The following is a 15,037-nucleotide window of genomic DNA, read 5'->3' on the forward strand; positions in this document are numbered from 1 at the left end:
TTTGTGAAGACCAGGACACGTGTTTCACTTTTCATTTTATTCCAGTGTTTAGCAGAGTATTTGACATCTTGTAGGTGATTAAAAAAAAAAATGCTGCCAGGACCTAACTGGAGACCTGGGGTAGAGCTTATATTCAACAAATATCTGATGAATAATTACATGAAGATTTCAGTTACAGTCTGAGCTTTTCAACTTACTACTTAATTGTTCTCCATTGAACTTCTCTCAAACGTTGTTTCCTTATTTTTATAGAACGGGGATTATAATATTGTACATTTAATACATATCAGAAAGGGTTATCCCTAAGATAAAATTGAGGATGCATGGTAAAGAATGTATACATTTTAAAGGACTTGGTATATGATAGTCGTTATAATTAATTATAAGAGATGGGCTATACCTCTGGAGGTATTGGACCTATGTCAACCTGGAAAAGGTTTTTGATAAGAGAGTTGAGTCCCTTCAGGGATTCAGAGTAGATTGCTTTTCCCTTTGATAGTGAGCTAATAGCAAACATCAAATAATTAATAGTACACTGGGCCTAAAGAGCTTCAATTTCACTTTTTCTAAAGACAGTTGTATTAGTTTTCTGTGGCTACTGTAACAAATTACCCCAAACTTGGTGACTTAAAACAACAAAAATGTATTCTCACAGTTTCAGCAGCCAGAAGTCTGAAATCAAGGTGTTTGCAGGGCTGTATTTCTTCTGGAGGCTCAGGGCGAGGATCTGAGCCATGACTCTTTTAGTATCTGATAATTACCACCTTCCTTAGCTTGTGGCCACCTAACTCCAATCCCTGCATCCATCTTCATAGTGCCTTCTCTTGTCTGTGTGTCTGTTATAAGGGCACTTGCTGTATTAGATAGGATTCTCCAGAAAAACAGAACCAATAGGAGATATATATGACTTACTGTGAAATATCAGATAGAGGCTGAGAAGTCCCGGGATCTGTCGTCTACATGCTGGAGACCCAGGAAAGCACGTGGAGTAGTTTGAAGGTTGAGAGCCAGAGAGCCAGTAGCACAGATTCTAGTTTGAGATTGAAATCTTGAGAACTAGGAGTGCCAAGTGTGACAGAAGATTGATATTCTAGCTCAAACAGTCAGGCAGAGCGTGAATCCCATCTTCCTCTACCTTTTTGTTCTTTTCAGGCCTTGAAAGTTTTGGATGATACCCATCCACACTGGGGAGGTTCATCTGCTTTAATCAGTCCACTGATTCAAATGCTTATCTCTTCCAGAAACACCCTCATAGACACACCCAGAAGTGATATTTAACCAGCTATGTGGGCATTCCCTGACTTAGTCAAGTTGACACCTAAAATTAACCATCACACCTGCTGTTGACATGAGGGCCTACCTGGATGATCCAGAATGATCTCTTCATTTCAAAATAATTATGCCTGCAAAGGCCCTTTAGCCAAGTTAACCATGTAATGTAACATTCACAGGTTCTGGGGATTAGGATTTGGGCATATCTTTTTAGGGGCCAATACCAGCAGACTACAACAGTCTATATGAGAGTGAGTAAGAAAATATGGCTTTGTATGGATGGGCTGTTGTAACCAAAGTGTTCTGGTGTTGCTGTGTTATCTTTAACACAGATAAATTAGGTAATCACCTCTGTAGTGATTTTAGAGATATATGTAAGATACGCTTCTTTCAATACATATCCTATAACATCTTCATTTCTTGTCATTTTATTGCATTGCCTGGTAATAAGACTTGCTTGAATTTTTGTTTGGTAGATTATTATTACTTTATTATTTATTTATTTATTTATTATTGGCAGTAATAGTTGTCATGGTTTTGGACCTCTAGAGCAAAGAATTGAGTTTATCAGCCCTTTGGTACATGGCACATTATCATGGTCTGTCCAAGTCCCTTTTCTTGTATGTATACTTGTCTGCCTCTATATGTTCTCTCTGATTCCTATTCTTTTTTTTTTTAACATCTTTATTGGAGTATAATTGCTTTACATGGTGTTATTTCCTGCTGTACAACAAAGTGAATCAGCTATACGTATACCTATATCCCCATATCCCCTGATTCCTATACTTCACTCTTTTCCTTCCTCCCATTATCATTCTAAGATGTGTATGTAAGTCCTTTTTCTTGTGTGTGTTCTTATAAACTGTGCTCTGTTGTTTTGTGTGTATATAATTTTAATTATTAATTGCTGCTGCGCTAAAATCACATTGTTCCTTACTCCTTTCACTAAGTACAATGTTTGAAGATCCGTTCTGTGGCTGACATGTGCATATAATCTGTTTCTTCTAGTAGCTACACAATGCACATGCTCGGCAACCACGCCATAAACTGCCTGCTCCCCCAGGGATAGCTGCCCAGGTTGACTCCAGCTCCCTGCCACCAAAACAACGTGGCAGCAAATAACCTAGGTCCCTTTATGGGCCTGGATACATTTTAGGGGGACTATGAACATGGGAACAGGTTTGTTGCTCCTAGAATTTGGAGGACTATGAGTTACTAATATCTTTGTGTTTAAGGTTGGAAACCTGGGTCAGCAAGAGAATAGAATGGGGATCCAGGTGCCTGGGGAGGAGGGACTGTTCAAAGTAGGAGAGAGGAGAATAATGGGAGGTGGGAGAATATTCAAGAAAGCTTTGCCTTTTTCCCAGAGTAGATTATAGGTCTCAGGATTGAATGAACAATATAATCAATCTGTAATCCTGCATTTTTTATTTAGCGTCTATCTCTTAACAGAAAATTTGGAGAAATAGAGGCATTGGTTTAAATCCCAGAGTTGAAAGTTCCTCTCTTTACCTGAGACTATAAACGAGTTTAGGGACTATGGTGACAAAAGAATCCTCATCTTCTACATTATTTCAAATATCTTTGTCTGGATCATCATGCTAAAATTATTTCTAATTGTGATTTTAGCACATCGGTCATCATTTTCAAAGACCTCCTGTATTTACTACTTTTCCACAATATCTTATATATCCAGGTTCACTATCTACATACCTTCCTGTTGGCTGCATATGATAGAAGCACATTTTCATTTCTACCTTCACTCCACTTGTTCTCTGACATGTGCCACTGTCTGCCTTAACCTCTCCCTCCCTTCCTTCAAAACACAAGCAGGGGAGTACAGTGACAGCAGGGAAATACCTGAAGGCCAGTGCCCCAGGCCAGAGGAGTCAGACAACCGAAAGGGACACTAACTGAGAGCTTGGTGGGCAGGACAAGTCAAGCTAATTCAACAACCGGAGATTCTATGCTGCATTCTTTGGTCACACATTTACAATAGAAAATTGTTGGAACTCCTGAATGGAAGATCAGATATGCCCTAGCTTCACCATCACTTAGAAGTGATGGATTCATTTATGTGGCTTCTCCAGATAATCAGTCAGAGCAAGAAGCCTGGATGTTTAGAAACTTAGCTCTATGGCAAAGCTACAAAAGGACCTTTGCCGAGTCATTTAACTTCTCTGGGGCTTTCCAGTCATTTAGCTTCTCTGTGCTTTGTAGGCATTATCTCTTGAGTCTGGAATTCCCTAAGCATTTTGACAGGCAAACTTTTACTCATCAGCAGTACTCAGCTTGGTATCTTCTCCTTTCTGAAACAGCCCCTGGCTCTCCCTGCCCACGCTCCCGCAGTTAGGCTCTGCTGCCTTCAAGTTCCTGCTGTACAGGCATTATTGACGTGAATGGCCCTCTCCCACTCTGCTCTCTGCCCATCCCTTCCCTCACACACTCTGAGCTGCCAGTCTTTCCTCTATCTTTGAACTTCTGATGCCCAGCATATGGTCTGGCCTATAGTAGATTCTAAGTATATGTTTGTTGAACTTAATGAATGAACTTTATGTCTTTATGTTTCTTTATATGTTAAATGAAGGAGTTGGGCCTTTCGGCAGTTTTCAAATGTTCAAAAAGTGGAAGAACCAGTTTTCTCAGTTAAATTTAAGGGAAGGACCTATGCATTATGGAGAAAAAGAACAAAGTGCTCTATTTGAAGTAAGGATGGAATTCCAGAAATCTGTCCACTTGACCTCTCCTCTTCAAACGGGGCACCAGGAGGTGGAGAAATACAGTCACAGCAAGTTGGCCTAGAATCATGATTGCTCATTTCCCTGGCAGCTATAAAAATGTAATCCTGTGAAAGTTATTCTTTCAAGTAGCAACATTTTCTTATGTGAACTTTTTTTTTTTTTGGTGGATTTTTTCCTTAAATGTAAAAATACTCACCTGCCTCCTTAAAAAACAGAATGCAGCGCTAACATAACTGAATCTTTCCTTAATGACTCAGGCCCTCATTAGGAACAGTCCGTTTCACTGAGTTGAATTCACAAAGGCATTGTTTATTTCCCTGTATCTTCCCTGTCTGTCAGCTGTCATTTCTTCTGCTGTCAACTTTTTTCTGACCTAATAGCTCCCTGAGCTAATCTCTTTTCCTCAAAGCCCCTGTGCCCTAAACCTTCTGTGAGGTAAAACAATAGAAAATAAAGTTTGTTGAAAAGTATATGTGCACCAAAAAAAAATGAGTAGAATTTGAGAAAGTGGATGGCCGTTGTGTTGGCATTATGTGAAGGTTATGGAGGTTACCTGAGGGTACTAAGAGACTCAGTTTGTATGTTTGTATGTCCTTGGGTTTGGGGATTGCTAAAGTCATGCTTCTGCCTAAATGAGGTAGGTATATATGTTTTGTAGAAAAACTAACCTTGGTACAATCTGGGTGAATGTACTGACTGAATGTACCTTAAATGATATAAAGCATTTAAATCCTTTTTTAACCAAGTAAGCAGTAAAATACTTTTAAGCGTGAACCCCTAATTTATATTTATTTATAAATTATACATACTTTTGTATTGAAACTTTGTATAAGTTTTAAAACATACTTGAGAATTGAAATGACAAATGATGACATAAAAACAAATAGAAATACTCATTCTACTGTTTCCTCTTCACATTCCAGAGAATTGTCTTGTCTGCCCCCTGGGAAGTATGCACAATAGCACACCCCAGTTGTAGACCTCTGGCTTAGATAACTATGCAAAGGTATTAACTTCGACGTTTGCTAGGCAGATAGCCCTCTACCCAACTGAAAAGTAATTTAGCTGCTTTTCAAGACATTAAATCAAACTAAAAAAAAAAAAAATCTCCAGAAACTAACATGTGGCCTAGGATATAATAGGTGCACAATAAATGTTTGAATGTTGACTGAGTGATGAAGATGTGGTAGTCCACAAGGATGCTTTATAAATCCTTTTAATTAGTTCACTTCATGTCAGATCTCTTTCACAATGTGTTTACGTATCATTACATCATCATCAGTGTGTACATCACTAGGCAGGAATGGTTGTAAGGCACATTGGGATTTCAGTGGCAGAGGGCTTTGAGCCAGAGCTAGGGTATTTAATTCTAAAGGAAGGCTGGTCCCCAGGGAAGGTTTCCATCTATCAAGATGACTGGAGTTTGAGACATGATCAAATCCGGTTTAATCAGGACCATCAGGTGATACACCTGGGGCATCTGGGCTGGTGGAGGGGCACAGGCAGTAGTAGTACTAAATAATGGTGATTCTCGAAGCTAGTCAGATAAAAGTATTACTGCATTGAGAATGGTGTGGAGAAACGGAGAGGGGCCAGTAAGGACACATTTGGTTTGAGTTTCAGGGCACAGCTGTGTTTTAGGCCTTCTGTTCTTACACAGCATGCCCACCTTGGGTACTCAGGACATCCTTGCCCGGAAATGCCATCTATGTGCTTGTATTCCAGACACCTATCCAGCAGCCTACTGGATGGTTCCAATGAGCCATTTCACAGGTTTCTCAGACACTACATCATCCACATGACTAACTCAGCAGCTTTTCCCCACACCTGCTTCTCCTGAATGTTTCCATCTCTGTAGGTACTATTACCCCCATTCATCAAGATGCAGAAAACTGGAAGTCACCCTTGATTCCTCTAGCTTCCTTATCCTTTATCTCAGCCTATTTGGCTCCATTCCCACTTCTATCATCATCCCTTGCCTCCTAATTGGACTTCCGAGCTCCAATCTCAGTGCCTCCAAATCATTTTACATATTATACCAGAGTGGCTTTTATAAATAGACATTTGGAAAATATATCCTCCTTGTTCAAAGTTGCTAAGACCTCTACTCTTCAACTTCCATCTCTCTCCCCCTCGCATTGGGTTATCCTCTTATACTGGACTTCTTTCAGTTCTTCATTGATGCTAGGCTGCCCTCAAACCTCTGCACTTGCACCCACACTGCCTAGACCGGTCTTTTCTCTTATCAATTTCTTCTTCTGCTTCCAGGAGAGACATAACTTTTTCCAGAAACTTTTCCCTGATTCCTAGACCAAACTGTATCTCCCTGCAAAAAAGAATTATCATGGCATTCCAGAACTTTCCCTGCCATCCCATTCAGCGACTGTTGTTAAGTGATTGTGTGTCCATATTTCCTTCTAGACTGAGTTCCATGAAGGCAGTGGCCATGTTGATCATCTTCACTGCTGCATCCCCAGCACCCATGACAGTGCCTCCCCCTTCCATACATATTTGTTGAATAAAAGAATGAGAGGATGAGGGCACTGGAGTGCTCTTCAGGAACCGAGCTAAGTGATGAGTCAGAAGGACTGAAATACAGCAAAGGATGGGTTAAATGGACAGCCTGGGGAACACTTAGGATCCCACACTTAATTGCTGGTTTATCAAATACTAAGCTTATGGACTTCTAGGTGCTCCTAGAAGGAAGACCTGAGTTTACCTAAAGACACAAGGTGGGCTTTCAGTCAGACAGACTTGAGCTATAAATCCTAGCAGTGTAATCCTGGCAAGGTACTGGTAGGGCTGATGTCAGAAGTCTTTGAGATAATTTGTGTAAAGTATAGATTGCACATGTATGCCAGGCATGGTTACCTGGTATTTTGATGTGGCCCTTGTGATATTGTCATTATGCCATGTTCAACACTACCCATCAAAATGCTTCTGCTGAACAATAATAATAGTTAATATTTTTGAGTACCTTTCCTCATAGCTGATGTCCTTCTGAAAATTATCTTATTTAGTCCTTATGGGACCCTGTGAAGAGTTTCTTTTATCATTCTCACTTATGAAGCAACCAAGGCATAGAGAGATTGACTAACTTGCTCCAAGTTTTGCTGAGCAAGATATAGCATTTGACCGTCTCGGTGATTCTACCACACAGACTCTCATTTGTTCCTAATATTTTTATTTGAATCTTATTTCTTCACTGTTAAAGAGTAAGATGTTTAGGGACTCCCTGGTGGCGCAGTGGTTAAGAGTCCGCCTGCCGATGCAGGGGATACGGGTTCGTGCCCCGGTCTGGGAGGATCCCATATGCCGCGGAGCGGCTGGGCCCGTGAGCCATGGCCGCTGGGCCTGCGCATCCGGAGCCTGTGCTCCGCAACGGGAGAGGCCACAACAGTGAGAGGCCCACATACCGCAAAAAGAAAAAAAAAAAAAAAAAAAAAAAAAAAAAAGAGTAAGATGTTTAAATTTAATTCAAGGAGTATTTATTGAATCACCGACCGTGTGTGCAACATTAAGTACTGTGTGAAATTAAATTAACAAATATTTACCGCTGACTATGACTTTCTAGAAGAGTGCTGTAATTTCTTAAATATTCGTGGAGTTTAACATCTTAGTGAGGGTACATTTTTTAAAAAGGCAGGGCAATATATAAAATAGGGATAAAATAGTATCTAGGCATGAAGCTTCCTCAAATGTTTACTCTCTAATGGTAATGCAGATCAGAATTGCTCTGTTTTCATCAAGCAGATTCCAAATAGTCCAGGCCCCCAGACAAGTTTTCAGAGAGTTAAGGCACTTTTATACACACCATTCCTGAAATCTCTAAATTGAAAAAAAAAAAAAAAAAAAAAGACATTTGTTAGTCACAGGTCATTGGGCAAAATGTCATTTGTCTTTTGGGGCAGAATATGGTCTGAATAACTGTCAGCAGAAACTTCAAAGGCTGTGTTTTTCAGGTTTACTTGAAAGTAAGTTTGGTTGCACCAATTCTTTAAAGGTAAGAAATAGGACTTCTCAATCAATTGGAATCAATTCCAGTTGATTTTTTGAAGATATGAAATTCCTGGGATATTATTGATACCCCTGGAAGGAAGATGTATCCAAAGTACATTTTCTCCAATTTTGAGAACATTATTTTCATTACTTTTGTCCTAGAAAGTCAGAGAATGAGTTTGTTCTAGCTTTCTACAAATTTTGTATTTCATTCACAATGAAGTAAAGAGCAAAAGTTATCTGAAATACTTTACATCTGCAAATTAGTTTATACTTGTTATTCTTGGCTCATCAGATTAAATTGCAATCGGATCGTCTCCTTTATAAATGGAGAGTTGATCAGCTTTTTACTTCCGACCACAAGTTTATCTCACCACATAAGTCATCTGTCGGGGAGGCATTCCGCCTGTAATAGGCTGGGCATGAGGCCCTGGGCCAGTGCATCCTCAAGGGTGTCACCCTTGCCTGCCTGGATGCCTCCAGGGACTTCATGCAACTGCAAAAGAAGTTGCAGTTTCCTCATCCGGGATCCTGTTTGACCAATACAAAGAAAGAAAGAACTGAAAAACACAATAAAGGTTACTTTAGAGTCAGAGATGAAGAGATTAAACACTCAGCTAGGGGTCAAGGTTTCAAAACCACCCTTACTGTATTCCACCAGGAAAGTCTGATACTTTTTTCGTTTTGCATTGTTCACCCTAAAGGCTTCTACTTTCCTCAGGGCATCCCCAGAATGTCAGTGGGTCTGAGGCAGGGCTGGGAAGAGGAGTAGGGAGAGGGGATGCGGTGACTCTCTGGGTGGGGGGCACTCTGGGGCAGCCAGGGAAGAGCCTGCTCCCTCCTTTCCCCCCCCACCGGCGTCCTCCCCAGCGCCAACCCTGTAGGGCTTTGGCCTCCTGACCCAGACAGAGCCGGGCGCTAGGGAGCCTGCGGCCGAGCCCGGGTCGCGCCGCCCCCAGCCTCGGGGCCGAGAGCCAAGAGTTCGAGGCCTCCCCGACCCGGATATGATGAAAAGGAGCCACAGAGGGAGAAGTGTTTCTGGAGTATAGGCGCGCTGTAAGGGGGAAAGAGAGTTAGAGGGGAGAGAGTCCCGCTTGGAGGGGAGCCAGCGGGGCTGAGCTGGCTGGAAAGAGGAGGCGGAGAGCGCCGAGCAGAGGAGCGGCGGCTGCCGCCGTTGCCGCCACTGCGGTGGTGTGCGCTGAGCGGGAGGGAGGAGGGGAGGGACACCCAGGGGTGGCCGCCGGCGGGCCAGCGCGACCCACGGCCCTGCCGGAGCCTCGCTAACTTTCCGAGGCGGAAGAGGAGGAGGAGGAAGGGGCTTTGAGTGAGTTGGGGGGATGCCGAGGTAGGTGGCGGTCCCCCGGGCGGGAGGAGGATGGGTTCTGATCCCAAATCCGATCTCCCAGCCTCTCCCCCTTGGGTACCCCCGCCCCCCTTCGACCCCCTAGGACTCACTGCTGTCAACTTGCTGGGTAACAGTTTTCCTCCCGGGTTTCAAGTCAAAACTTCCCCGGGGTGGGGTTTGGGGGGAGGGAAGCAGAGGGGGAGGGAATGTCCTGCAGGGGTGGTGAGCTCCTCTCAAAACACTTTTTTTTGTTTGTTTTTTAATCCCCGCCAGAAGCGGTCAGTTGCCTGCACCCAACATCTCCGAGCCCTTAGTGCGTCCGACCCGCAGGGCGGCGAGCTAGGCGGAGGCGCGGCGAGGGCTCCGTGAAGCGGCCCATGTCCGGCGCAGGTGAAGACCCCGCTCCCGGGCCCCAGCTCGGGGCCGAGGCGGGCGGTGGCCGGCTGGGCGGCGCGGCCCAGGGTGAGTGTCGCTTGCAAGTTGCAAGCTCCTTTGTCATTGTTGCATTTTCAAATGTGTTCGCACATTGACTGCTGGGGGTCTGTGTGGGGGGACTTGGTGCGAGGACCGAGCCGATCTCGTCCTTGTGAACTTTTGCATAGTTAGCATTACTCAAGCAAGTTCTCCAGCATTGCAGCCCTAGATCAACAACCGGATAAGAGGGCGGGATCCATTGGTCCCTCCACTCCCCCCTTCCTTTGGCTGCGGAGAAACAGGATGGCAGGATCGCTGCTTTCTTAAGCATATGCATTTCAGGGCCTAAGACCCGACAGTGTGGGCTCTGAAGCACTTCCCCACTACTTCTCTTCAGTTCTGTGCCTTCGTCAGATCAAGGACTGCCGCTGCTTTCTGAACAAGCCTGCACTCTCCCTTCATCTTTCTGTTTCTTGTGGGCTCGTCTGCAACTCTGATAATCCAGGTTTCTGTGACCAATTGCTTTGGGATGGCTCATGCATACGTTTTCAACAACTGTTTTTGTTTTGAAATACACAGGCTTCAAAAGAAATGCTTTTCTAGAATGAATTAGCCCTTTGTGTTCCTCCAAAGCGTAAACACATTCAGCCTGTAAAGAAAATACTTCTGTTTCTGGGGAGAATTCCACAATAAACTTATTAACAAGTCAAACAGTATCTTTTTTCTCTTGAAGGTAACATACTTTTCATTGGTGACAGAGAGCAAGGATCTTAATCTCCTGATGTATTTTCCTCTTAGGGTGGTTCTGATTTAAAGAGTTCTGACACTGATACAAACTAAATAATTTTCCAGGGCTCCAAAACCTATTTTACTTTTTCTCTTGATTTTAAGGCTATCTGATACACGCCCCCCGCCCCCGCCCCCTTTAGCAATAATGTAATGAGCTTCTTGGGATTCTTTTTGTTAAGGCAGTAAAAAGTGGAAAAGAAGAAGTGAATGTCGAACCCACAATAGGTAAAAGCAGAAAACATCCATGGCTAAATTAAAATGTGGAATTCAAGGGCTGTTAAATTGAATTATGTTTATCATTTTTTTTTTGCTTCTAAACAGTGAATCATTTTTTCTAAACAGAGAAAATCAGAAAATCAGAACTAGAATGGTAAACACGTTTTCCCAGAAGCAACCCATGTTCCTCACACTGTATTGCCAAGGCAATCATTTTCTTGTCATTAGGCATGCCCTCAGTAGTCATATCGACTCCTTGATGGGATGTTTAGGTTCACACTTGAGGTGTTCATCACTACTGTTAACAAATGCTTATGCCAAGAATCAACCTCAAACCCACTAGAAAAACAGTTGATTTAGAGCTAGTGATATCTACAATGTCCAACTTTAATAATACACATTTTTTAAGTCAGTAGAAGTTGCAGTGATAATGCACTGTACAGATGTAATGCTGTAAGGTATCACATGATCTGACTTTAAGAAGCCAGCATCTAGAATGGTCTGAAGGAGAATGTGGACTGCATACAACACATTATCAGTGTGGAAACTCTTGGGTTATGTTTTACCTGAAAATTGACTTAACCTCAGCAACATTTTTTTTTTTTTAGTAGTTTAACTTTGACTCACCACATCCTCTAAGTAGGCATCAGTTTAATTGTAAATGTAATATAAAGTTGAGTTTTTAAAAAAGAAAAACCTCAGAGTCTTGTTAAAAGATTGTGTCTCAAACAAGCAGATTTCATGAGCTGAAAGAAAAAAAGTTTTGGAGCAAGTGGGTAGGGAGAAAGCTTCAAGACGTAGCCACCATGGTTAGGGTGGTTTTATTGGTAAAGACAGTTAGTGAAGAAACTTTGCCCGTGAGCCACTCTCCTCTTAAGCTCTTGCTCGAGTTCTTTCATCCTCATCCTTCTGCCCTTGGGTTATTGATCATCTTTTCAGAATAATAGTTGAATAGTACTCTGGTAAGATAAGGCTGCTTAGTTAATAGAAACCTAATTTAAAAATTTTATATATTAAAATCAGTGAGAAAAATGGAATGTTCTACGAAAGTTAACAGAAAATGTCTTTTCATGAAGGGGGAGGATAAGATCAAGTCTTCCCCTGCAAACAAAGTACAATATATATGTGTATTAATATGTATGTGCATATATATACACATATTATATCATATAAAGACATACGATATAATCTATACATATATTACTGTGTTGTGATGCACTATCTATACTACTAACCAAAGGCATAGGAAGTTAAAGATGAAAGTAATTTTAGGGGGTCTCTAGTCTGAACTCCCCATCAAATCTAGAATTTCTACGTTCTTTCAGGTGGTTAGTTAGACACCTACAGTGTAGTACATTCTCCTTATCAGCATTCATAGTTGTGAAAGATTTTCATACTGAAAACATTAAAAATCTTATTTGTGCATTCTGAAAATTGTCACAGATCAAGGACTTAAGCTCATATGCCCCAGGCTGTCAGAGGGAACCAGAATGGGTGTGGGAAGGTAGGGAGCAGTGGGGACTGTGGACTACTGTAGAGCTCAGGCCCAGGAGACGGTACTTCTCAGCTGCAGCTCATTGTTGCCATTTGGGTTAATATCTTCCGGTATTTCAAGAGATACTGGAAATATGGAGTTTTATGTATCATTGCTCCCTTTTTAAAAGTTGGCAACTAATTAAATTCAATTTTTTATCCAGGCCAAACAAAACAACCACACCTGCAGACTGGAAATGGCCTGTATGCAGCAGATTTGTGATCTCTATTATAGAAAATAGAAAGTAAACCTGTGATTTAAAACCATTTCCCTGTTTATGATGAACTTCTGAAAGATTGACTTGATTTACCTTCTCAAGCAAAGTACGTGTATAAGTGTCTCGATAGGTGAAGGACAGTTTGGGCCAAACTTATTTTTGTTTTAAGAGAGAATGGATCTTGTATAGGGAATTCACCTAATTCTCATTTTTTTCTTTTTTGGATCAAGCATCTTAAAATTCATTGTGTTATCAACCCTGATAGGTATTTGCTTTTTTGTGCAAAAGTTATTAGAATCCATGTGGTTGAAAGAGCCTTTTGATTAAGTGCTTCCATATTTGTGACTTGTAACTAGAAGGATCTTCAGAAATAACTTAGTCTAACTGGCTCACTTTCTAGAAGGGATGCCCAGAGACTTTAAGTGACTTGCCCAAGGTCTCATACACAGTAGAAATCAGGGTGTTTTGTGGTAAATGTGGTTGAAGTAGAGAATGAATACAGCTTTTTTCCTGTGGATGGATGAATTGAAGATAATCAGCTTTGGATACTGTGAATCGCTTGAGCCTGTTTCGGCCCCTGCAGCCCCCCTCCCTCCCCCATTGCATTTGCCAAGATTTAGACTGTTGGACTGTGTGCTGGAATATTCTTTAATGTGATAATGTGTGATTTACTGCACTCTTCTCTCTTGGGAGAGTCCTCTGAGACTATTAGGCGGACTTTTCATAGCAGGATGCAAAACGCCACTAAAGTTAATTAAAAATAATTTAAAATAGAAGCTAGGGAGAAGATGTTCAAGTTGAAATTACACAAGAAGAGCTTTGACTTAGAAGCTTAGCTGATTTGTCAGGAATTTATAGTGGCTAATCAGGTTTCCTGTATGGGAAGCCTGTTTATTTCAATTATACCACGTATGCTCGTAATATCCATATTCTTCAACTTTTATCATATCGTTTTATCCTTTTGATTAAAAATGGCATTTCTCAAAGTGTGTCATCTTTGGGCAGCTTCTATCTCTGGTCCTCAATGATCGGGGACGATAGTGCCTTCCAGGAGACATTTGGCAACCTCTCAAGACATGTTTGGTGGTCCTAACAGGGGTGGGGGTGGCTGCTCTAGGGATGTAGTGGGTGGAGGCCAGGGATAACGCTAAACATCTGACAATGCACAGGACAGGGCAGCGCCTCGCAACAAAGAATTATCTGGCCCAGAATGTCGATGGTGTTGACTCGCTATCCTAGTCTCTCAAGGCTACTGACATCTTTGGCTCCACTCCAGAGTTACAGAATCAGCATCTTGAGAGTAAGACTCAAGAATCTGCATTTTTAACAAGCTCCAGGTGCTCTTTATCTCTAGTTGAGAATCATTGTTTTTAGAGGCTTTTATCTGTAGAAAGACATACTATATATATATATATATATATATATATATATATATATATATATATGGTAGAAAGCCTTAAAAAAATCTTGAGAAAAGTCCCCTTTTCAAATTCCAAACTTTAAATCATATCACTCCACGTGTACCATCTCTTAGAGCTTGCCAGCATTTTTATCCCATATCCCAATTAATAAAACTAGGCCTGAGTATTCATCCTCAAAAATGTTTCCTGTCAAGATTATATGTACTATAGTACAGTTATATTGTGAATATTAGAAAAGAAATATATGAATAAAAATTTAAAAGGATGAGATAAAAATAAGTAAATAAATAGATCTTTTAATACTTTCTTCTGCCCACCTCAGTAGACATTTTTGTCCCACCACCCTACACTTCTCTCTGAGGATCCCAGCATTATGCAATAATAAGGAAAGTAGTCCCTAATTTGCATGTGAGCTGTATTCACTTGTAAATTGGATTTTTGGAATCTGGATTATCTTTTCTCATAGAAACAGAATGATAACTTATGTTTACCTCCATAATCTCAAAAGATTGTTGAAAATTTTATTAAATTTTATATATTTACAATGGTAAATTGTAGAGAACATACTCTTATGATTCTGGCAACCACATACAAATAACCAAGAACAAAATTGAGTGAAATATTTTGAATACAGATGCTTGAGAAAGAACAGCCTTAATTGGAAAACTATAAGGAAACTTGTCTAGATTTGGAAGAGGATTTGGGGGCATTTTCAAGCACCTTGGACTTTATATTCCCAATTCTTTTTATGCCTAAAGGAACTAATGTTCATTTTACAAGTTTAGTTAGAGAAGTGCAAGCCTTATCAGCTAGGCATAGTCATTTTCCTTCTGCTAAGTAAAAGAATCAAATGCGTAAGAGGAGGATGTAACTGGGAAAAATCTAAGAGGGGAGGGAGGAAGGAAGTGGTTTAAAAAGGTACGACTAAAAAGTGTCTGGAGAGGTTGAAGTGTTTGAGTTGAGAACTGCGAATAAAGTTCTAAGGGATAGCATGGTATGAACTGAGCTGGAGGGGACCATGTTAAGAAACAAGATGATGGCACAAATCTTGAGAGAGGGAGCACTGCTTACCTTGAAGTAGGCCCTAGT

General features: G+C 41.3%; 1 protein-coding gene and 1 long non-coding RNA gene across 5 annotated transcripts in view; one reads left to right on the top strand and one right to left on the bottom strand.

Moving 5' to 3' along the window:
- Nucleotides 1-7,685: 7,685 nt before the first annotated feature.
- Nucleotides 7,686-9,502, bottom strand: LOC132496359 (uncharacterized). The gene is made up of 3 exons (XR_009533397.1): nucleotides 9,468-9,502; nucleotides 8,387-8,543; nucleotides 7,686-7,841 (listed from the first exon to the last, which is right to left on the bottom strand). It is a non-coding gene; the product is annotated as an uncharacterized LOC132496359 (long non-coding RNA).
- MDFIC (MyoD family inhibitor domain containing) overlaps nucleotides 8,943-15,037 on the top strand; it is a 110,621-nt gene continuing 104,526 nt past the window's right edge. Inside the window, exons 1-2 of one of the 4 annotated variants that reach the window (XM_060107929.1) lie at nucleotides 8,943-9,068; nucleotides 9,631-9,819. In XM_060107929.1, the coding sequence (XP_059963912.1) occupies nucleotides 9,735-9,819 (85 nt within the window). In that variant the 5' untranslated portion in view covers nucleotides 8,943-9,068; nucleotides 9,631-9,734. The other 3 variants (XM_060107931.1, XM_060107928.1, XM_060107930.1) reach the window with 3 other exon arrangements.

Source organism: Mesoplodon densirostris, chromosome 9, assembly GCF_025265405.1.
Source record: "Mesoplodon densirostris isolate mMesDen1 chromosome 9, mMesDen1 primary haplotype, whole genome shotgun sequence".
Taxonomy (NCBI): domain Eukaryota; kingdom Metazoa; phylum Chordata; class Mammalia; order Artiodactyla; family Ziphiidae; genus Mesoplodon; species Mesoplodon densirostris.